This window comes from Gossypium hirsutum, chromosome D07 (genome assembly GCF_007990345.1).
Source record: "Gossypium hirsutum isolate 1008001.06 chromosome D07, Gossypium_hirsutum_v2.1, whole genome shotgun sequence".
Lineage (NCBI taxonomy): Eukaryota > Viridiplantae > Streptophyta > Magnoliopsida > Malvales > Malvaceae > Gossypium > Gossypium hirsutum.
In genome coordinates, this window is record NC_053443.1 from 54,497,704 (window position 1) to 54,520,484 (window position 22,781).

At 33.6% G+C, this 22,781-nt stretch overlaps 2 protein-coding genes, 2 non-coding genes and 2 pseudogenes across 6 annotated transcripts; 5 read left to right on the forward strand and 1 right to left on the reverse strand.

The window, feature by feature from the left end:
- The first annotated feature begins 628 nt into the window (after nt 1-628).
- Nucleotides 629-2,307, forward strand: LOC121219561 (probable fructokinase-5). Of its 2 annotated transcripts, XM_041097895.1 has the most exons (4): nt 629-1,383; nt 1,565-1,699; nt 1,817-1,933; nt 2,020-2,307. In XM_041097895.1, the coding sequence occupies exons 1-4, from the start codon at nt 784-786 to the stop codon at nt 2,149-2,151; spliced, it is 984 nt and encodes a 327-aa protein (XP_040953829.1). In that variant the 5' UTR covers nt 629-783; the 3' UTR covers nt 2,152-2,307. The 2 variants fall into 2 exon arrangements, with proteins under 2 accessions (XP_040953829.1, XP_040953830.1); XM_041097896.1 differs by lacking the exon at nt 1,565-1,699 and having other exon boundaries at nt 742-1,383.
- Nucleotides 2,308-5,652: 3,345 nt separating this feature from the next.
- Nucleotides 5,653-9,205, reverse strand: LOC121219562 (uncharacterized). Of its 2 annotated transcripts, XM_041097898.1 has the most exons (4): nt 8,807-8,995; nt 7,177-8,744; nt 5,878-6,582; nt 5,653-5,774 (listed from the first exon to the last, which is right to left on the reverse strand). In XM_041097898.1, the coding sequence occupies exons 1-3, from the start codon at nt 8,858-8,860 to the stop codon at nt 6,576-6,578; spliced, it is 1,629 nt and encodes a 542-aa protein (XP_040953832.1). In that variant the 5' UTR covers nt 8,861-8,995; the 3' UTR covers nt 5,653-5,774; nt 5,878-6,575. The 2 variants fall into 2 exon arrangements, with proteins under 2 accessions (XP_040953832.1, XP_040953831.1); XM_041097897.1 differs by having other exon boundaries at nt 7,177-9,205.
- A 2,441-nt stretch (nt 9,206-11,646) lies between these two features.
- On the forward strand, nt 11,647-11,733 carry TRNAM-CAU (transfer RNA methionine (anticodon CAU)). The gene is given in 2 exon segments: nt 11,647-11,684; nt 11,698-11,733. It is a non-coding gene; the product is annotated as a tRNA-Met (tRNA).
- A 1,801-nt stretch (nt 11,734-13,534) lies between these two features.
- TRNAM-CAU (transfer RNA methionine (anticodon CAU)) lies at nt 13,535-13,622 on the forward strand. The gene is given in 2 exon segments: nt 13,535-13,572; nt 13,587-13,622. It is a non-coding gene; the product is annotated as a tRNA-Met (tRNA).
- A 942-nt stretch (nt 13,623-14,564) lies between these two features.
- Nucleotides 14,565-19,326, forward strand: LOC107925733 (photosystem II D2 protein-like; annotated as a pseudogene).
- Nucleotides 19,327-19,652: 326 nt separating this feature from the next.
- On the forward strand, nt 19,653-20,612 carry LOC121219189 (CENP-B homolog protein 2-like; annotated as a pseudogene).
- Nucleotides 20,613-22,781: the final 2,169 nt, after the last annotated feature.

A 22,781-nucleotide genomic window follows, 5' to 3' on the forward strand; every position in this document is an offset into this window, starting at 1 on the left:
TTTTAAAAATAAATAATATTTATATAAAAAATATTAAAAGAAATAATTACCACAATGCTGTAAATAAAGTAAATAACATTAGTTTGGTAGAGGAATTAAACGAAAAAAGATTTGATTCTACGTGGAATAATCATAAAAAAAACATATTTTGTTTATTAAAGATTTCACCTCAAGTTTAAACTCAAACTTTAAAATTTAGGAATCAGAGTGAAAGGGAGAAATAAAAAAATTACTTATTTTCCTAATTTTCCTTATTTAAACCATTAAATAAATTTATTTTGATATACAATTTTAAAATTTTCCAGTAAAAAAAACTCACCCAAAATTATTGTAGTTTCAACCTGTTGAATAATCATTTTAATTTTTAACATATAGTAATTATATATTAAAATTAAAAATATATATATACCAGAAAAATAAGATAAAAATAACAAAAATATAACTCAAAATTTTAAAAATAAAATTTCCCTTTTCACTTGTTTAAATCAATTTAGGCTATTTATAGTTAAATAGATATTTACTCAAAATTGAATAATAGATATTTTTAAAAAATGAATAGTGTTTATATAAAAAATATTTTAAAAAATAATGATCAAAATACTGTAGATAAAGCAGATAAGTTTAGTTTGTTGAAGGGGTTAAATAAAAAAGATTTGATTCTCCCCTAAAAATAGGTAGAAAGAATCATAGAAAAACAGAATAGCTATACTCTTTTCTTTATTTAAGATGTCCAACTTAAGCTTGAAAATTTAGAAATTAGAGTGAAAGTGAGAGTTAAGAACAATGAACAACAATTCAGCAAAGAGCCCTATGATCGTCTCGTTCGGCGAGATGCTAATAGACTTCGTTCCTGATGTTGCCGGCGTTTCCTTGGCTGAATCCTACGCTTTCATCAAAGCTCCCGGCGGCGCACCTGCTAACGTTGCATGTGCCATCGCTAAGCTCGGAGGCAACGCTGCCTTCATTGGCAAAGTAGGAGACGATGAGTTCGGTCACATGTTGGCGAATCTGTTGAATAAGAGCGGAGTGAACAGCGACGGGATCTGCTTTGACAAAGATGCGAGGACTGCGTTGGCATTCGTTACGCTGAAGGCGGATGGGCAAAGGGAATTCATGTTTTATCGATCCCCTAGTGCGGATATGTTGTTGAAAGAATCGGAGTTGAAATTGGATCTCATTAAGCAAGCCAAGATATTCCATTATGGATCCATAAGTTTGATATCGGAACCCTGCAAATCAGCTCACATGGCCGCCATGAAAGCGGCTAAACAGGCTGGGGTTTTGCTTTCTTATGACCCTAATGTTCGCTTGCCTTTGTGGCCTTCCCCTGAGGCTGCTAGGGATGGGATTAAGAGCATATGGGATCAAGCTGATTTTGTCAAGGTAATATTGTTTTCTTTTTATTATATATATTAGTTTCGTATGGGGATGGTAAGACTCGAAAACTTATTCTTGTGTTAAAATCTATTCATTTCTATCGTTAAAATTCCAACCTCCAATGTGATAGCAACTTTCTAGTACATGGTATTCTATGCATTTTTGCCATGGTATCGTTTGATTTCAGGTTAGTGATGATGAGGTGGAATTTCTGACCAAAGGAGACCCTAAAAAGGATGATGTTGTTATGTCTTTATGGAATGACAACTTCAAGTTGCTTATTGTCACTGATGGACCAGAAGGTTGCAGATACTTCAGTAATGTATAATATTTTAAGTACAAGGACTAAGTTCAAACTTTTTCCAAAATTACAGGGCCTGGTAACAAATTTGAAACCTTCAAAATGCAATTTATGAATGTTTGTGGAAAATGAATGCAGAAATTCAAAGGAAAGGTGAACGGCTACAAAGTGAAAACCGTCGACACCACCGGAGCCGGCGACGCTTTTGTCGGTGCATTTCTACAAGCTGTAGCCAAAGATCCAAATCTCTTCAACGTATAAATAGATCTTATAATCCCAATATTTTTCTATTTCAAGATTTAGGGTTTCTTTTCTGAATATAACCTAATTTATGAAAACAGGATGAAAATAAGCTGAAGGAGGCACTGGTGTTTGCAAATGCATGTGGAGCAATTTCTACAACTCAAAAAGGAGCCATCCCATCCCTTCCTGACAAGGCTCAAGCTGAAAATCTCATCAAAGAAGCCAAATGATGTTCTTTCCTTTTTTTCTTTCTAGAAATAATTAAATCTTTTTAGTTTTTTTTTTTTTTGCTTTAGAAGGTGTCGGATGCGTCACACCGCCCATCCAAAGTAACCTTATCTAGGTAGTTTCGGTGATAAATAAGATGCCTTGATGCATTTTTTCAAGTTACTATTCTGATTTTATTTTTCTATCTTCTATATGTTTAATTTTTGTCAAATTGCGATTTTTGCTCGTAATAGATGAAAATAATATTGATAGAAACAATTCTTTGAGTTTTTTTAGTGTAATCAATCAATTATAAAATAGAATTTAATTAATATAAAATAAAAAAAGTCCCTAAAGTAATTGGGTTCATGAATTATGGCCACCAAACAGTTCGAGCAGCAACATACATTGGTTAAGGTTTCATGATTACCTTATCCCACGCAAATCGTTTATCTGTGAATAGGCTTTCTGTGGACAAATCTATTTTGAATTTGATAAATACATTGCTTGTAAAGTATGTGTTCGTGTATGCCTACCCGTTGTTGGTTGGAAATTTAAAACGGATATTCGAAAAAAACGATTGCTTAATTACATTATTGATCTAGGAATCTGTATATTTTGTGGTAACTGCGTTGAGCATTGTCCAAAAAATTGTTTATCAATGACTGAAGAATATGAACTTTCTAGATAAGGATTAGAATAATTTAGACTAAAACTAATTTATCGAACTAAAAATTCACATGATAATATATAATGAAATTAAAAATCTATTCATCTATAACCATCTATATATCCCCACACAGGGGAGCCACCTCAAATTGTCAAGGGTGTATTTGATATAAAGTTAAAACTTACTATAAGTTCTTATATATATCATATTTTTTTTTGGTGAAAAAAAACATCAGTTACATAAAGCAACCATTCGTTTTATCTGCTTGAATTGAATCTAAAAAATCCTTGGGAGCCTCATCCATAATTTGTAAGCTTGATTTCCAACTTAAACCGAGTTTAGCGAGACGATCTGCTACCAAATTTTGAATTCTTGGAATGTGCTTTATCCTCCACTCCCCTGCTGAATGCAAAATACGAAGAGTTCTCCGGAGCACAGTAATCCCTGAGTCTTCCAATTCCATATTAGACAAGATCTCAGCAACTTCCAGATTATCTGTCATAATAATGAAACGTTTATAGCCCTTATTAAGAAGAATGAGGATCCCGTCAAGAATAGCCCAAACTTCAGCTTCGAAAGGGGAGCACATGCCAAGGAAACGGTTAAAACCCACTATCCAATTTCCATCATGGTCCTGAGCCACTCCTCCTGATGCAGCATGGCCAGAATCTCTTGCTACAGCTCCATCAGTGAATAAAAACACCCAATTGTCAGCTGAATTGTTTATCAAGGAATAGCCCGGCTTGCTCTTAGATTGATCTTCAGTATAGAAGGTGTAGTGACGGCCCCAACAACAAGAGACTTTTATCACTTCCGCTGCTGTCCAAGATATGTGCTGGAAAATGTATAGATTTCTATTCTTCCATATACGCCAAACGAGTAATCCAAAGAGGCAAGACCACGTGAGACCATAAACCTGCAATCTTTCATTAAAACAAAGGTTAAGGAAAAGCCAATCCTGAAAGGAAACGGAAAAAAACCTTTGTTTTAACTGATCAGGAATCACAAGCCGCCACACTTCTTGCGCGGAAGGACAATCTCTAAGAACATGGATCAAATCTTCAATATCATGTCCGCATATAGAACAAGAGCTACAATGATATATTCCCCTTCTAGCTCGTTCCGAATTTGTAAGAAGTTTTTGATTGAAAGCAAGCCAAAGGAAGACTCGTACTCTCTGAGGACCTCGATATTTCCAAACAATCTTCCAGTGATCCTCCTGAGGATTCCAAGAATTCTCTTTCAAACGCCAATAAGCACTACGAACTGAGAAGACACCAGACGTGGACTGAGTCCAAATAATCCTATCCGAACCAGAGTGAGGGTGAGGAGGAAGAATGCTGACAATTCTATTTATTATAATTTCAGGCACCCTGGCACGAAATAAATCCAAATTCCAGCTACCATCTGGGTTGACCATCTCCCTAACACAACAATCCAAATCAAGGTTAGCAGGATGGTGAATTTTTGAAATTAAAGGGCCCATACCTGGAATCCAAGGATCTTTCCAACATCGAGCAGTAGCACCGTCTCCTATAGACCAGGCAATATTATCTCTAAGGAGTGGCCATATCTTAGAAAGTGCCCTCCATAATAGAGAGCATTGGTTTCTTTTAATAGAATCCGGGATCTGGTCTTTCCAACCATATTTGGCACGAAGAACACGAACCCAAAGTGCGTTACTTTTAGAAACAAGATTAAAACCAATCTTCATAAGAAAGGCTGAATTTTGATCTTCCAAATGTCTGAAACCAAGACCTCCTCGAGACCTTGGTTGGCAAATAGAATTCCAACCCACCAAAGACATTTTCGGATGGCCATCAGTACTACCCCAAATAAACTGCCTGACCACTCTTTCAATGTCTGCACAAACACCTTTCGGGATCATCAAGGACTGCATAAAATAATTAGGAATAGACAGAAGAACAGATTGGGCCAACGTGATTCTACCAGCAATAGATAGATTCCTAGCGTCCCAACTCTGTAATTTCTTCCTCACTTTATCCACAATAAAGCTCAAGGTACTTTTGGAAATCCTTTGATGTAAGAGAGGAACACCTAAATAAATGCCAAGGTTTCGGACTTCATGAAATCCAAAAAGTTGGTTAATTTGATTACGAACATTCTCTTCAGTGTCTTTAGAATAGAAAATGCTACTTTTCCTAACACTTATTTTGTGTCCAGAGATCACACAAAATCGAGTTAGAATATTATCCAGGAGACTAGCTTGGTCGAGCTGAGCTTTACAAAAGATAACTAAGTCATCCGCAAAGAACAAATGAGAAACTGAAGGACCTGTTCGAGAAAGATGAATTGGATCCCATTTTCCAGAGTCAATTTCAGTCCGAATAAAATGTCCTAACCATTCCATGCATAGCACAAAGAGATAAGGTGATAAAGGACAACCCTGGCGAATACCTCTCTTAGGTTTGAACTTTTGAGTAGGTGTACCGTTCCATAGAATTTGCATGGAAGAGGAAGAAATAGCAGACATGATTACTTTCCTTAAGAAGACAGGAATTCCAGCATCCACCAAAGAAGCTCTTATAAAGTCCCAACTAACTCTATCGTAAGCTTTCTCCAAATCTAATTTAATAGCCATCCACTTCCTTCCTTTCCTATTACAGCGCATAGAGTGAATGATCTCTTGAGCTAAAATAATATTATCAGAAATGTTACGCCCAGCTATGAATCCAGCTTGTTCTTGGGATATAAGCTTAGGAAGTATAACTTTAAACCGATTCGCAATGATTTTCATTACCAACTTGTAGAGAACAGAACAAAGGCTAATAGGCCTAAAGTGGCTAAAGTCCTCAGGGTTATCTTTTTTGGGAATTAAAACGATTAGTGTATTGTTCAATTCAGCTTCAATCGGACGTCCATCAAAAATATCTTTGACCCACTGACAGACATCATTCCCAAGAATATCCCATTGGCTTTGGAAAAAGTGAGCATGGAAACCATCACTTCCAGGAGCTTTCAAAGGAGCCATGTCAAACAAAGCCCTTTTAATCTCCTCATTAGAAATAGGAGCCTCTAGAAAATTAATCTCAGAAGCGTTAAAGCGAGGAAAACCAACCTTTGGAGTATCCCCCAACGTAGGAGATTCCTCTCCAAAGAGACCTTCAAAGAATTCCACCGCCTTAGCCTGCAGGAAATCTTGATCAGTACACCAATCCCCATTAACACGTAAGGTTATGATACGATTGAATTTCCTTCTCCTCATCGTGCGACTATGAAAAAACTTTGTATTTCGGTCCCCCAAATGAAGCCAATCACAGCGAGCCTTTTGTCTCCAAAGTAGATCTTCATGATCAAGCACATTTTCCAGCTCCTCCCGAATTTCCAATTCTTTTCCAGCTAAATATGTAGAGGAAGAATGCTCCATGGTTTTTTGGATATTATTAAGAGATCTCATAAGATTTCTCTTACGAGTACCCAAAAAACCATAAATATTCCTGTTCCAATTTTTAGCAAAAAAAGTGAAATTATTCAAAGATTCAAACATATTACCTGCGAAATTCCACTTTTCTTTAACAAAGTTGGAGAAATCACTATGTTTCGTCCATCCCGCTAAGAATCTAAACGGTCTGCTTTGAGAAATGATAAGGTCGGATGCAGTAGATAACAAGAGGGGCCTATGGTCTGACTTGATACGAGTAAGATGATGGACAGAGTAATGAGGAAAAGCAGACACCCAAGCATCGTTGGCTAAGGCCCGATCAAGTCTAACAAAGGTACCACCTCTTTGCCAAGTGAATGCAGGTCCGTTAAACCCTAAATCCTGCAACTCACAAGATTCAACAAAATTACCAAATAAATCACAGCGCTTACCAATAGAGACAGGACTCTTTTTATCAGAAGAAGATAAGATAGCATTGAAATCTCCCATAATAAGCCAAGGAGAAGAAAGATTAGAATTTGTAGATTTTAAGTCATCCCAAAGAAGCTTTCTTTTAGACCTATCCGGACTGCCATAAACAAAGGAAATAAAAAAAGAATTATTAGGACTACTATTATTGACATGTAAGAAAATAAATTGCGGGTGATTTCGAATAATATGAATCTGGATAAAACCCAATAGCTTCAACCCGATGTGAAAAGTTAAACCCCAATTTTTCAATAATAAGATTAGCCTTAAAACCACTCACTCTTGGTTCCACCAAACAAACAATATCAGGCCTGTACTCTGCATTGTATTCCTGAAAGACTCGTAAAAACTTCCTACTAGCACACCCTTGACAATTCCATGTAAAAATTTTTAAATTTAAAGACATAATAAAATATATTGATAAATGAAAAAGTAAAATGAGCCAAAATCCCAATATCAACTTATCAGAACAAGCAGAACCTATAAGGACTAAAAGAATATCCTTACTGTTCAGGAGCATTAACTCCCTCTATTTGCACAACAGAACCCCCTTTATTTACAACCCCAAGATTAGGAGATGCAAAGGACGAGATGCTCTCGGCGAGGTGTTCCATCGATTCCTTCAAAGATGTTCGCTGGGATCCTGAAATTTTGAATCTAGTATTGCTGCCAAGAAGGATCTTAGCCTGTTTCTTAGCTTGACTTCTTCCTCTGTTCTTAATAACTTTACTCGAACCGGAGGATAGCACCAGAGAAGAATCAAAATTTTTTGGGGGATGGATAATGTTGTTTTCCTTGCTTTGAGAGCTGTCATGAAAAACCACCGCCGAGTGTCGATTAGAATCTAGATTCCCAACATCTTGAGGAACAGCTATACTATCACGACTTGAGTCCTTCAAAACTGTCCGGTTTCCAGAACTTTCTCCTTCAGGCCTGAAACCCACACTGTCGCCTGGGATTTTTTGCGTTTCAGCTACAGTAAAAGACCGACTGCTACTTCCATCATCAGTAAAGAGATGTTGGTCTACCAGTTCCGGAGCAGGTGAGCCCAAAACTCCTCGGGCCTGACCCGCAGTTAAGTCTCCATAGCCCAATCTGCTAAAAGCCTTAACTATAATAGGAGAATTATCCTTCAGAATAGAAAGGGAATTATTGGCCTCCAAAATTGGCCTACCATTAACTTTAGAGGTGGGGCCACCACTATCCTTCAAGCCCACCTCTTTTGACTTATTATTATTGCTTTTTCTCCACTCAAGTTTGCCGTTGGAGAAAGCATTTGGAACTTTACCCATAGAAATATCATGTAAAATTTCTTTACCTTTATCATGCCTGGAATCCATCATAAAACCTTCATCATCTTTTTTGACTGAATCTTCATCATTAAGGACTCTAAAACGAGATCCTTCTTTTCCACTTTGTGAGTAATTATTCACCTTTTCCCTAATTTTACGCCTTGATTTTTTTTCAACGATCATCCAAGGACCAAAATTTCCGTTTTCCTTCTCCACATCAACCTTGTTTGTGTTCTGAAGCTCCGATGATAATTCCGGTGGGGCAATCTCCTTTTCACTAAGACTTTCAGAAATTTTAAAAGGGCAAGAATTCTCCACATGCCCAAATCTCCCACAGCGAAAACAAATTGTAGGTAAGGATTCGTATTCAACATTCTGCTTTCGGCCGTTGATCAGAATATGGGATACCAATGGCTTCTCCAGGTTGATATAAACAGCCAATTTAGCAAAACGTCCCCTAGTCCTATTATCCGTGTTCATATCCAATTTAACCACTTTTCCAACCATTTCCCCTATCACAGTGATGATCTTGTGATTGTATAAATACCCAGGTAACCCAGGGAATCTGATCCATGCCATCACAACATTAGGGTAAGCTTGTGTGGGATCAAAGGCTAAGGACCAAGGTTGGACTGTTAAGTATTGTCCAAAGATGATCCAAGGTCCTTCAGAAAGCGCCTTTTCACAGTCCAACTTGTTCTGAAATTTAACCAAGAAATATCCATTTTCTATGTCCATCATATGAATCTCCGCTGAAGGTTTCCACAGATTATACAGTTTATTCTGCAAAACCGAAAAACCAATATTACGACCAAGCAGCTTTAAAACCACTGTGTTATCCATACCTTGAATAAGGATTTTGTGGATCCGATCCGAGAAGGAAATAGAGGGGATGCCATTCACAAAGGATTTTTGAATATCTCCTTCCAGAATATCTAGATCATCTTTTCCTTCCAAAACTTTGAGAGTCTCCTTTGACGATTGGCCTACAAGCATGTCCTTCCACGAGGTGGGTTTTTCCGGGGGCGAGTCGATCAACATAATATTGTTTGCATCAACATCTTCGCCTCTGAAACGAACTTTCTTAGGGATCAACTCCTCAGAAATAGATTTCTCAAAGTCAGAATTTTCAGAGAGAGAACTCATGCCTTTCTTTGCTTTCAATTACTTTCCTGATACTTTCCTGAACAGCAACAAGCTTGAATCAAAACAGGAAAACTACTACAGTACAAGATCGTAGATATGTAGCACTCTCAAAATGTATTAAATAATGTTTAAAAACTCTTCTTCATCTCTTGTCAATCAAGTTGTTTTTGAGTTTTCAACCTTCCATATCATATATTTTAATCCCTCTATTATTACTCCGCTGAGGCTTTTGCTATCATTGACTCTCCTTTTTGAGAGATCATAATCATTGAGAGCGATTGTTATGCTCTAATGATTAAATTAAACGGTAAATTATTGAGAAGGTCTATGAACTTTGCTCTTATTTTGATCTGGTTCTTTTAGTAATGTTCGTAGTTAGCCAATGGAGTAGTTCATAGACTTGCCTGTTGGTCTCTTAATGAGGATATTTCTTGTTAAGATTAAAATGTTACTTTTCAAACCTACAGGATTAAAATATTCATTTTAACAGTAGAATGATTGAAATGAAGTTTATAATATAATATAGGGACTTATAGTAAACGTTAACTGTTTGAGAAACCATATAATATTACAAGTAGGGGAGAGATCCACTTACACCAGTATAAACCGTAACTTTTTATACGATTAATTATTTAACAATCCAATTGTCATATTTCATTCATGTAGATTATGCATATCAATTTGACATAAATTAAAATTTTCAAACTATTCGTTTTGTGTAAAAAAAAAGCTTTCAACCATTAAATATATTAATATATACAATATTTTAGGTCGATATGATAGAGATATCAGATCGATACAAAATTTTACATACATGACAAGTATAAATATATTCATAAATTCAACAGTTAGAATGTTAAAATATCAATCATATAAAAAAATTATGAAAAGGCGATGTAAGTGGATCTCTCTTACAAATACATTAAATTAAGTGTAATTGAAGCAGTCATGTCTTGTTGTAGTAGGGAGTTGGGAATTGGAAAATTTATGTAGATAATTAATTAAGATTTGTGGTGAGTGTTCAATTGAATCGAATCGAATCGAATGAAAATTTTCGAGTTAATCAAGTTCACGAATCCTATTTTATAATCCTAACTCGATTAGAAATTTTCTCGAATCGAGTCAAATGAGATGGAATTCAAATTGAATCAAACATATTTGTTCGAGTTAAATTAAAAAAAATGGCTTTGGGTTCTTGTAGCCGCGGCCACCCACCGTAATTAAATTTGTTATTAACTTTCATCCCCTCATAATTTATTTATTAATCTTTTATATACGGGTTAGTTTTTTTGCTTGCTTCAATTATCTTCTGATTCTTTTCACCATGTATTTTGAAATTAAAAAAATATATTAATTTTTTTTTTAAAAAAAAGAGATTTTTTAATGAAAGTTATTTTAAAGATAAATGTGAAACTGATACCAATAGAAAATTTTAACACGAATATTTTATGGAGTCATCAGTAAATCTATTTTAACAAAAAATGATAAAGATTTAACATGATTAAACAATTCAATAATATAAACAGCACCAAATGTGAAATTTAATTCAATAATATAAATAGTAGACATAAACTCAAAAAAAGAAAATTTTTGGGGTTTTTTGGGAGGAAGTAAATATTTCGGGGGAAAGCAAAAGGAAGATTTTTGTGGAGTTTGAGGAAGTAAAAGGAAAAAGGTTTCGAGGGTTTGAGGAGAAAGGAAGTAAAAGGGTTTATTATTTGGTTTATTCGAATTATTCGAATTCAAAAATTCAATTCGATTTGAACTTGAAATTCGAATAATTCAAAATTCGAACTCTTTTCCAATTTTTTCGAGTCGAATCAAATTTTGTCCACCCAATTGAGATGACTTTCATTTATATATATATCAGATGCAATTACACTATTCTAAAAGACAAACACATTTGTAGAATTATAAAGCAGTATAATTACCACCAATAATTTAGTTTTTTTTTACAATTATTTTGTAGGGTTCAAAAATTATTATTCAAGAGGTAATTATAATAGGAAGAAATGGAAAAAAAATTGATAATTATATAATATTATCTTTATTCACTATTCTACTTTCAAAATTGTTGCATCATATCGTTGAAATGTTTGTTTTTATGTTACTTTGTGTGTTTAGAGTAATGTAAAAATATATAAATTTTCATAGGTTAATAATTTATTTTATATAAATGCTGACATATTCATATTATTTTTATTTTTATATTATGATGTAATTTACTAGTTCTTTTTATAATGATACAAATATTTTGCATTTTAATATCATATTCATAAATTGATATAAACTTTTACACGATAATAATTTATTTTATAAAGGTTTTTCTATTAGTTCATGTGTTTTAGTTATTTTAAATTTTTTTTCATATTTATTTACTTAAACCCTACTATGAATTAATATAATTATAATATTTAATTTAATTTTCGATTGCAAAACGAGGATAGAATTTTAATAATAATAATTTATACAAAATGCTTCTTTCTTTGGGATTGTCACTAATAATTAATATTTTTAATATGCAAGGAAGATACAACAAGGGGTGGTGGCGCAGTTGGCTAGCGCGTAGGTCTCATAGCTTCCTTGAGTTATCCTGAGGTCGAGAGTTCGAGCCTCTCTCACCCCAACCAATTTTTTTAATTTTTAAATAATGAACGCCCAACCATTTTCATTGCTGAGAGTACATATTGTTGAGAATATGATGAGTACTTGATGTGAACTAGCATTAGATGGCCTCATTATGATTCATATACGCCCTGTGATCTTTAACAATTTTTGTTGAATAAAAATGTCCATAGTTTGAAGATTAGCCTTTACATTTACTAGGTATTAAATGAATTCATTATCGTTTAGCAGGCTTGGGATCTGTATCAGCTTCACGGTTGGCCGGACTATAGGAAGATGAGTTTGCAGCACATCGGTAGTTGGGGCTGAACCTTCAAACTCAGCACCATTGGTGATTGATGTTGTGCTTACTGCGGTTGAGTTCGGAACAAGCCCTCGCGCCGCCATTTGTTAAGGGTGTATTTGAAATAAAGTTAAAACTTACTACAAGTTCAATTAGTAATGTTCGTAGGTTAGCCAATGGAATAGTTCATAGACTCTGCGTATTGGTCTCTTAATGAGGATATTTCATGTTAATTCAACTATTTAAAAGTCATTTATCGAGTGTTGAATGAAACCATTGTTTGTTAATTGGTGTTTTATCCTTTCGAGCTTTTGTTTAGAAAAAAAAACATTTTAATGTCACGTCAATCATGGTTAAATCACGTCATTCCATTAACAATAAAAATAAGGTGTAAAGATTAAGATATCAACTTTTCAAACCTACAGGGATTAAAATATTCATTTTAATAGTAAAACGATTAATATAAAATTTTTAATATGATGTAGGGACTTCTAGTAATTGAGAAACCATATAATATTATAAGTAGGGGAGGGATCCACTTATACTAGTGTAAAACTTAAGTGATTTTATTATCTTCCATAACTTTTTATACGATTAATATTTTAACAATCCAACAGTCATATTTCATGTTCCATTCGTGTAGGTCATGCATATCAAGTCTGAAATAAATTTAAAAAATTCAAACTATTCGTTTTATGTAAAAAATTACTTAAAAAAATATAAAACCACTTAAGTTTTACACCGGTGCAAGTGAATTTCTCCCACATGTATATTAAATTAAGTGTAATTGAAGAGATAATTATAATAGGAAGAAATGGAGAAAAAATGATAATTATATAATATTATCTCTATTCACTCTTTTATTTTCAAAATTGTTGCATCATATTGCTCAAATGTTTGTGTTTATGTTACTTTGTGTGTTTAGTGTAATGTAAATTTATATATAATTTTTCATAGGTTAATAATTTATTTTATATAAATGCTGACATATTCATATTATTTTTATTTTTATATTATGATGTATTTTACCTAGTTTTTTTTTATATTGATACAAATATTTTGCATATTAAAATCATATTCATAAATTTATATAAACTTTTACACAATAATAATTTATTTTATAAACATTAATTTCATTATAGGTTCTTATCATATATGTTATTTTTTATTCAATACGTAGAACTATCCATAGTCTCTCTCCCAACCTTTAAATAGAAGGATAATGTACTTCAGCACACTCGAAGCCATATCTTCATGCACTGACAATAATACCGATGTCAATCGAGTGAAGCCTCAATCGACTTTTTTTTTATGTTCACGTGTTTTAGTTATTTTAGATGTTTTTTTATATTTATTTACTTAAACCCTACTATAAATTAATATAATTTAATTTTCGATTGCAAAACGAGGATATAATTTTAATAATAAAATAATAAATGCTTCTTTCTTTGGGATTGCTTCCGTTTATCTCCTGAGCTTCCTGCTTATCTCAAAAATTAATACTTCAATAAGCGTACAAGGGGTGGTGGCGCAGTTGGCTAGCGCGTAGGTCTCATAGCTTTCCTTGAGTTATCCTGAGGTCGAGAGTTCGAGCCTCTCTCACCCCAACTAGTATTTTCTCGCGCCTCCATTGCGTCGCGTGCTGCTTTCTCTTTGGCTCTTTTGGCCCCTTCCAACACCTCTTCCTGTGTACATCTATTAAGTAGATGTCATGTTTAATGAATTATCAATATGCAAGCTCAGATGGAAAATAGCAACAATATTGCAAAATGTGGACTTTATTATGTCATTTCTTCACGAAATAATATATCCCTATGTAACAGTCAATTACTCATAAATGTTTATTGCAGTTGTTCTTATAAGAACGTGCGCAGAATATGATCGTAAGTTTGTCTAAATCGCGGATTTGACTTAATATTTTAAGCGAAACACAAATAAAATAAAATAGATAGATGAGAATAGCATATAGAAATCCTAAGAAGCCTTAGATTGAAAAATAGGAACTTCGAATATTTTTCTATTTACTTTATGTATATCAAAAAAAGATTCAAAGTACATTTCTCGACCCGTGAAATGAAAAAAGCCTCTGAAGTTTTTTTGTTTTATATTCATCTGAAGGAAATATGAGAAAGAAAACAATAAATAAAAGAAATAAAATGAAGGAAATATATAATATCAGACTATAGTAATTTAATACAGATACAAATTATAAAAATACATACAAATATTGATTTTTATCAATTTCACGAACAAGATCCAAGAATAAGATTAGTTGATGGAGGGGGAAGGGTAGATCTGGGGATCAACCAGTAGAGAGAGAAGGGATTGCTTCTTCCTTGAATTGAAGAGTTCGTTCAAAAAATTTATCTATCTAATTGATGAGTCATAAGACAATTCATGGTTTAGACGACCAGTAAAAATAGAGAAGAATAAACGAATTGGGTTCATGGATTTACCTAAGTCAGGTTATGGACCAATACAAGAAAATATTTTTTTATATTCAAAACCAATTAATTATAATGGGGTAGTGCACGAGAAATCAAATCATATATAAAAAATCGAATCCCCCAGCACCCCCATAACATAAGGTGCTCGGAAATGGTTGAAGTAGTTGAATAGGAGGATTGCTATGACTATAGCTCTTGGTAAGTTTACCAAAGATGAAAATGATTTATTTGATATTATGGATGACTAGTTACGTAGGGACCGTTTCGTTTTTGTAGGTTGGTCCGGCCTATTGCTCTTTCCTTGTGCCTATTTCGCTAAGGGGGTGGTTTATAGGTACAACCTTTGTAACTTCGTGGTATACTAATGGATTGGCCAACTCCTATTTGGAAGGCTGCAATTTCTTAACCGCCGCAGTTTCTACCCCTGCTAATAGTTTAGCACATTTTGTGTTGTTATTATGGGGTCCTGAAGCACAAGGAGATTTTACTCGTTGGTGTCAATTAGGTGGTCTGTGGACATTTGTTACTCTCCACGGCGCTTTCGGACTAATAGGTTTTATGTTACGTCAATTTGAACTTGCGCTATCTATTCAATTGCGACCTTATAACGCAATCGCATTTTCTGGTCCAATTGTTGCTGTTGTTTCTATATTCCTGATTTATCCACTAGGTCAGTCTGGTTGGTGCTTTGCGCCTAGTTTTGGTGTAGCAGCTATATTTTGATTCATCCTCTTTTTCCAAGGATTTCATAATTGGATATTGAACCCATTTCATATGATGGGAATTGCCGGTGTATTAGGCGCGGCTCTACTATGCGCTATTCATGGGGCTACCGTAGAGAATACTTTATTTGAAGATGGTGATGGTGCAAATACATTCCGTGCTTTTAACCCAACTCAAGCCGAAGAAACTTATTCAATGGTCACCGCTAACCACTTTTGGTCCCAAATCTTTGGGGTTGCTTTTTCCAATAAATGTTGGTTACATTTCTTTATGTTATTTGTATCAGTAACCGGTTTATGGATGAGTGATCTTGGAGTAGTCGGTTTGGCTCTGAACCTATGTACGTGCCTATGACTTCGTTTCCCAGGAAATTCGTGAAGCAGAAGATTCTGAATTTGAGACTTTCTATACCAAAAATATTCTTTTAAACGAATGTATTCGTGCTTGGATGGCGGCTCAAGATCAACCTCATGAAAACTTTATATTCCTTAAGGAGGTTCTACCTCGTGGAAACGCTCTTTAATGGAACTTTAGCTTTAGTCGGTCGTGACCAAGAAACCGCCGGTTTCGTTTGGTGGGTCGAGAATGTTCGACTTATCAATTTATCCGGTAAACTATTGGGGGCTCATATAGCCCATGCTAGATTAATCGTATTCTGGGCCGGAGCAATGAACCTATTTGAAATGGCTCATTTTGTCCTAGAAAAACCCATGTACAAACAAGGATTAATTTTTCTTCCCCACCTAGCTACTCTAGGCTGGGGGTTAGGTCGTAGCGGAGAAGTTATAGACACCTTTCCATACTTTGTATATGGAGTACTTCACTTAATTTCCTCTGCTGTATTGGACTTTGGTGGTATTTATCATGTACTTTTGGGACCTAAAACTCTTGAAAATCTTTTCCTTTTTTCGGTTATGTATGAAAAGGTAGAAATAAAATGACCACAAATTTAGGTATTCACTTAATTTTACTAGGTATAGGTGCTTTTCTTCTTGTATTCAAGCCTCTTTATTTTGGGGGCGTATACAATACTTGGGCTCCGAGAGGGGGAGATGTAAGAAAAATTACCTCAGGGATTATGTTTTATTGCAGCTTTAATGGAGTTCCAGCTGAGGAACGGCTGCATTGGAGATCTTTCCTAGTTAAACTGGGAGCAGATAATCTTAAAGGTGTTAAAAATGAAGAGCTGCTTGTTGCTTCTCACAAGTATGAATATCTTTGTTCGCGTGGCCCGGTAACTTTCATAAGTAGAAAAGCCATTTTGAGAGTAAAAAGAAACATAGCCTGTACTTATGGATACGTTTTAAACTGGGCAGTTGGTTCTTCTAATTCAAAATACAGCAGTAGCATAACCTTTTTGCTTCTGTCATGTTTTATTTTTTTCTACCCTGAAATTAAGTTAATTCCATGAGTTAATTCATCAGGGCCACAGGTTTCCTGCCTTTGTTGATTGTGGATGGATCTGTTTCCTAAACCTTAATTAAAGCCATCCTGAGATATCAATTTAAATAAATGAAGAAAAATGTTCTTTTATCAGGTCTGTTTACATTGTTTACACGGTGCTTGGAGATGTCAGCGTCTATGTTATTGGCAAAGATGAGTATGATGACTTCTAATGATGAGTGTTCATCCAGTGCCAAAGTCTTATTCTGTATGTGGGGGGATCTTTGTGAAATAACAAGGAGGAAATTTGATTTATGCTAAATTAGTTATCTAAGTGATCAATTGGTGTTTTCTGGTGATTGTGATGTGAATAAAATGACCAAGTCTTTCCTTTAATTGTTAGGATTCTTAGTTGCATAATCAAGTTATTCATCATCTTCTTGAAAATTGATTTAAGGGCTATAACTTTCATGTTTTACCATTTTGGTTTATATCCATTACATTTGGAGTTTACTGTGCAGGGTAAAAAGGGAGTTTGGATTAAATTGCCTATTGGACTCATACGTCTAGTTGAAACTACAGTGAAGGTAGTCTATGCTAATAATATTCCATTGCCTAGTCCTAAATTGTAGAGCAAAACTTTGAATATATGTTTTATCTTCACTTTGATAGTGAAGTTTGATATTGTTGACAATATTATGTAACCCTTTGTATATCTTCTTGTTGATAATTATAGTGTTTTGACAGTCAAGTTGTTTTGAAACACATTAAATTGATTATAGGAGGGGTTCAGATACCACCATGCTGAGCCAAGTTACCTCATGCTCGTGTTCTGGATTCCTAAGACCCCTGGCACTATCCTTGAAAATGCAACACACCGTGTAGGTGTTGGTACAATTATCTTGAATATGATAAAAGAGAGGTGCTCCCTTAACTCCATTGTTTTTCAGCTTTTAATGCAAATGATTAATTGATTATTTATTCTGCTAATGTAGAGCTTGTTAATTGGTTTGTTCCCTTTTGTGTTTATTTGTCCCCTTTTTCTCCCTTCTCATTTGATCCTTCTTTCAAAATATATTTCAGTCTAACATCAATTCATTATATAAAACCCAAATTGCAACTTTACATGTCTTCCAGTCGGATACGAGTCTATGTTTGATACAATATACTCATTTGTTTTTTAAAAGGATTTTTCTTTCATATATTTTTTTGGAGGGTTGTATATCCTGCACGTTTGTGTCGGTGTATACTTATATATAATATGCTGGAATACGTACATAATTTTTTAAAGATTTTTTGGGTGGTTCAACTGTTTGAATTTTGAACTTGATGCAACTGCGTTAGGTTCTGCATCTGAGAAGAAACTGTATGCCAATCATATGGCCTTCTCAAATATCAGGGCTCAAGCTATAATCGTTAGGCTTCAAGTTGTAAGACAATGAGATACAGCAATGGACCGAATTTAGTTACATGAAGGGATGTGATGGGGTTGCTTTTCGGAGTTCTGATTATCTCGTTGAACTCGCCAAATGCCGATGGTGCCGGCTTGCCACCCGAAGAAAAGCTGAAACTATGCGATGATGCCTGTGAAAAGGAGCTTGAAAATGTATGGTGAGATTGCATAGCCCCCTTATCTGTGATTTTTCCTCTATCCATAGGCTGCTCGTTTACTTATTTAACAGCATTTCGTGTATCCTATCGTGTTTGGGTTCTTTACCATATCATATCATGTTCAAGTTATTTTATATAAAATTTGAGACACTCATGTATTCTTGTTGTGTAATATGTCAAGTAGGCATTGCATCTGTAAGACATTAGTAATGTACTAATCAAGAAACCTAACCTTTGCTTAATATCCAATGAAGTTGACCTTATCTAGGCATTGCAGTTGATGCTTTGAAACTTCTTGTTGGCATGCTTGATCATCTTATACATTAAAGTATAACACTATGTTACCCTGCTTTGATGTGAGTTTTGAATACCAGTATGTGTTCAGCATGTACATATACTTGGTTCTAAAGTTTTGCCTTATGTTTGAATGTGTTGGACAAGTGTGGGAGATGGTAATTTAGGGAAAATAAAAGAGTCCTAGTAACAAAGAGATCAATAGACAGTGAACAAAAACTGGTGATGATGATAAGTGGGTAATTTAACCGGTGAACAAATGATTAATTTCCGTAGCTGATGATTTGTAGCTAATGATTTTGTACTTTGTGTTCGATGAAGGTACCTATGGTAACTACGGAATCCGGCTTGCAGTACAAGGATATTAAAGTTGGTGAAGGTCCCAGTCCTCCAGTTGGTTTTCAGGTGTGTCAATTGTTCTTCTCCTGCAAGTTTGCCATATTTTCCTGCAATCTGAACTACTTGGAATATGATTTGTCTCTTGTACGAACCGGCTTTGAAGGTTTCTAAGTGATGGTACTCAAATTCTAAAATCGGACTTCTTTTTCGCATTCAGCAATCCATGTCTAAGCTGTGCCCTGATCTTATCAATTCACTAGCATTCTGGTATATCCTATTCTGCATTACAGATATTTTTCAGTTCTGGGTTGGAGCTTATGGAACTGTTAGATGGACATTATGATATCCTCACATTGATAGGATACCTAGTGAAATGTTTTTTTTAATTGAAGTTGTGACTTAAAGATCAGTTTGAAGACATAAATGTACTTTATTGTTATTTTCATTACCTTACTAACTTGAGATTATATATAACGCAAATAATTTGGTATTGTGCTTTCCCTGTAACACATATGTACATAACTTGTTACGTTGTCTCAATTGGAATTATTGACATCATGATGCCTCTGCATCTTCATGAACTGCTTACCAAATTTATGATATTTAATTTGTAATTGGAATTATCGAAAATCGCTTCTTTTTATTACTAATTTGGTAGAGTTGAAAATAGAATTTGATATTTAAAGATAATGTTCTTTAGAGGCGTTTTTTCACATAAACGCCGCAAACTTTAGCGGCGCAATCTAAAGCGGCGATTTTTGTGGTGCTTATCAAAGTGCCGCTATAGGGCTAAAAAAACGCTGCTAAAAACTTGTTTTGCTGTAGTGATTGACAAATGAGATGAGAAAAACATCATGTGAGTACAAAAATGAGCATCCTTCTTCAAGTCAAAAAGATTTGCAACAGTGGGTTCAACAAACATTTGATATCTCTGTTAGCCAATCAACAATATCAAATACTCTTAAAAGGTCATCTGAATATTTGTCAAAAGAGATAAAGAATAACAATGCTAAAAGGCACAAATCAGCCAAATTTCCTGAGCTAGAGAAGATATTGTATGAGTGATTTCTCCAATATCAAGAGAAAGTAAACATGATTGGAGAAATGATTCAAACTAAAGCAAAAGAGTTTCTACAGAAAATGTATGGTGATGCAAATTTCGAATTTAACTTCTCAATTGGTTGGCTAGAACGGTTCAAGGCAAGACATGAGATTAAGTCTTATGGAAGATTTGGTGAAAGTGGTTCAATTGTTATGGAGAATATTGAAGATGTTTTACCTCAAATAAGAGCTAAATTGGAAAATTTTGATTGGAAGGATACCTATAACCGGTTTATTTTATCGTTTGCAAGCAGATCATTCACTGGCTACAAAGCAATTAGAAGGACGAAAAAATGACAAGGAAAGACTTACTATTTGTTGCAATGGGGATGGTTCAGATAAAGTGCCTCTTTGGGTTATTGGTAAGTTTGTTAATCCTAAATGCTTTAAACATGTGAATATTGACAATCTTAACAGTAATATCAAGCCAACAAAAAATCATGGATGACTGGATTACCTTTTCAAGATTTTATTCGCTGGTTTGATGCTAAAATGACAGGTAGAAATGTGTTGCTTATAGTAGACAATTGCCCAGCCCATCCCAAGGTTATTGAAGGCTTGAGAAACGTTGAATTATTCTTTTTACCTCTAAATTCAACATAAAAAATTCAACCATGTGATGCTGGAATTATAAGAGCAGTTAAGATTTATTATCGGCGCCACTTTTATTCTAGCATATTGGAAGGTTACGAGAAATGAGAAATAAATCCTGAAAAGATTAATGTATTGGATGCAACCCATTTTATTAATATTGCTTGGAATATTGATGTGCTTCTTGGAATATTGATGTGAAGCCTACAACCATTGCAAACTGTTTCTGGCGTTACAAAATTCGATTTGAGAAGGATATGCTTCTCCAACAAAAAATTGGTGATGTTGAAGGCATTCATAAATTAAAAGAAGTAATTTCTGATTTACACTATAGAAATGTCATGGATGTTGAGCAGATTTTGAATTATCCAAGTGAAAATGAACCTTTGAAGGAGTCACTTACGGATGAAGAAATTATTCAAGAAGTAATGGATGTGCCAACTGATGACGAGCAATATCCAGATGACAATAATGTTTTACCATATGTTTCTCCAAAAGAGGCTTTTCTAGCTGTGGAATGTGGATACCTTGAAGAATTATTTAATATAACATGAGAAGAATATATCAGATTTGGTTTATACCCTTCCAAAAGTTAAAAATGAAATTGTATTTGATTCACATGCAAAGAAGCAGTTAATTATAAATGCATATTTTAGCAAAGAATAAAATTGAAAAAAAATAAGAGTTGCCTAGAAAGCACTTTAGTTTTTTGTATTGTATATAAAATTTTCAGTATATTAAATGAATTATTATTTTATATTTTTATTTGGCCCTTAAGGATTTTTCTAAAAATTATTATCTTATGTATTTAGCGAGATTATTATTTTATCCCCTTGGCCCAAGTTAGGACCGAAAAAATTATTATTTAACTGAAATTATTAATTTATCGAATATTCATTTATCGAGATTTTACTATATGCTTTATTAATATTATTAAAAAAATTGATACCACAACTTTTATTCCATCATAAATTTATAATTATTTTATGACACTCATTAAAATTGCATCGTTATAGTTATTATTGGAAAAAATTCCAATAAAAGGTAATAATTCCAATCATAAATTTATAATTATTTTATGTTTTAGATTTAATTAGTGTGATACCTTTTTATTTTAATTATTAATATCATATTGTAATAAATGTATTCTATGTTCATCATTAGAGGTATTAATGGGTCGGGTCGGGTCCATACAAGATATCTAGATCGATTTTTCAAGTTCGGGCCTGGCCTAACTCGAAAGTGTGCCTGTTTTTTTTGCCAAAGCCTGACTCAATTTAAGAAAGGTAAACCTGAGCTCAACTCGGCTTGCCCATATTTAATTTTTTAAATTAGTTTTTATTTAAAAATATTTTTAAAAAAAATATAATACACTAAATGCACTAAAATAAAAGTTTTCTAACACATTAAAATTATTTATATTAAAAAAACACTACCATAAATATAATAAATGATTTATTATATTAAAAAACACAAATAAATATAATAAATATTTTATTTTATTAAAAAAATTTAAATTTTATATTTTGAATTGGGTTATTTAGTTGGTATTTGTTTTTAGGTTTTGCGTAATGGGTGTAATTGTTATTGGGTTAGTGATTTATAGAAATAGAAATATAAATAATTATTATTTAACATATATAATTAATATAATATTTTTATAACATAATATATTTTGGGCAGGGCGGGCGGGCTTGGGCCAAAAAACTTGTCCAAGGCTTGGCCCATATAGAAAATGGGCCTTAAATTTTATCTAAATCCATTTTTAGGCCTCGTATTATGTCCAAACCCTCCCATTTTTTAGACAGGCCTTTAGGCCTGGATGGGTGACCCGGTCATGAGTAGATTTAGGGGTGAGCGTTTGATTGAATCGAGTGAAAAAATTTTGAGTTGACGAGTCTTATTTTATCATGCTAATTTAATTTAAAAATTTTTCGAATTAAGTCAAGTGAAATGAAATTCGAGTCGACTCAAATCGAGTGAAATTGTTTGAGTTAAATTAAAAAATTAAACATGTCAAATTAAAATCTTGTTACAGTATAACTAATTACATGTTCGAGTACATAAATTTGAAGCCATATATATTTAAAAACTTTTTCAAAAGAAAAAAAGGAAAAGATACTTTAGTTTGATACACTTAAATCATTAATTAACTTATTCAGGTCCCAAAATTATTATTTTAGAAAATTTTTAAATTTTAAACTTTCTTTATATATTCTTTACAATTTTTTTAAAAAATTTATAATTTTTTTAAAATATAAATTTTGAAAATTTTAA

Coding starts and splice junctions, on each gene's coding strand:
- LOC121219562 (XM_041097897.1), bottom strand. CDS start 9,107: ATGAGTTCTCTCTCTGAAAATTCTGACTTTGAGAAATCTATTTCTGAG.
- LOC121219561 (XM_041097895.1), top strand. CDS start 784: ATGAACAACAATTCAGCAAAGAGCCCTATGATCGTCTCGTTCGGCGAG. Junction 1,700..1,816: donor GTTGCAGATACTTCAGTAAT/GTATAATATTTT, acceptor AAATGAATGCAG/AAATTCAAAGGAAAGGTGAA. Junction 1,934..2,019: donor AAGATCCAAATCTCTTCAAC/GTATAAATAGAT, acceptor TTATGAAAACAG/GATGAAAATAAGCTGAAGGA.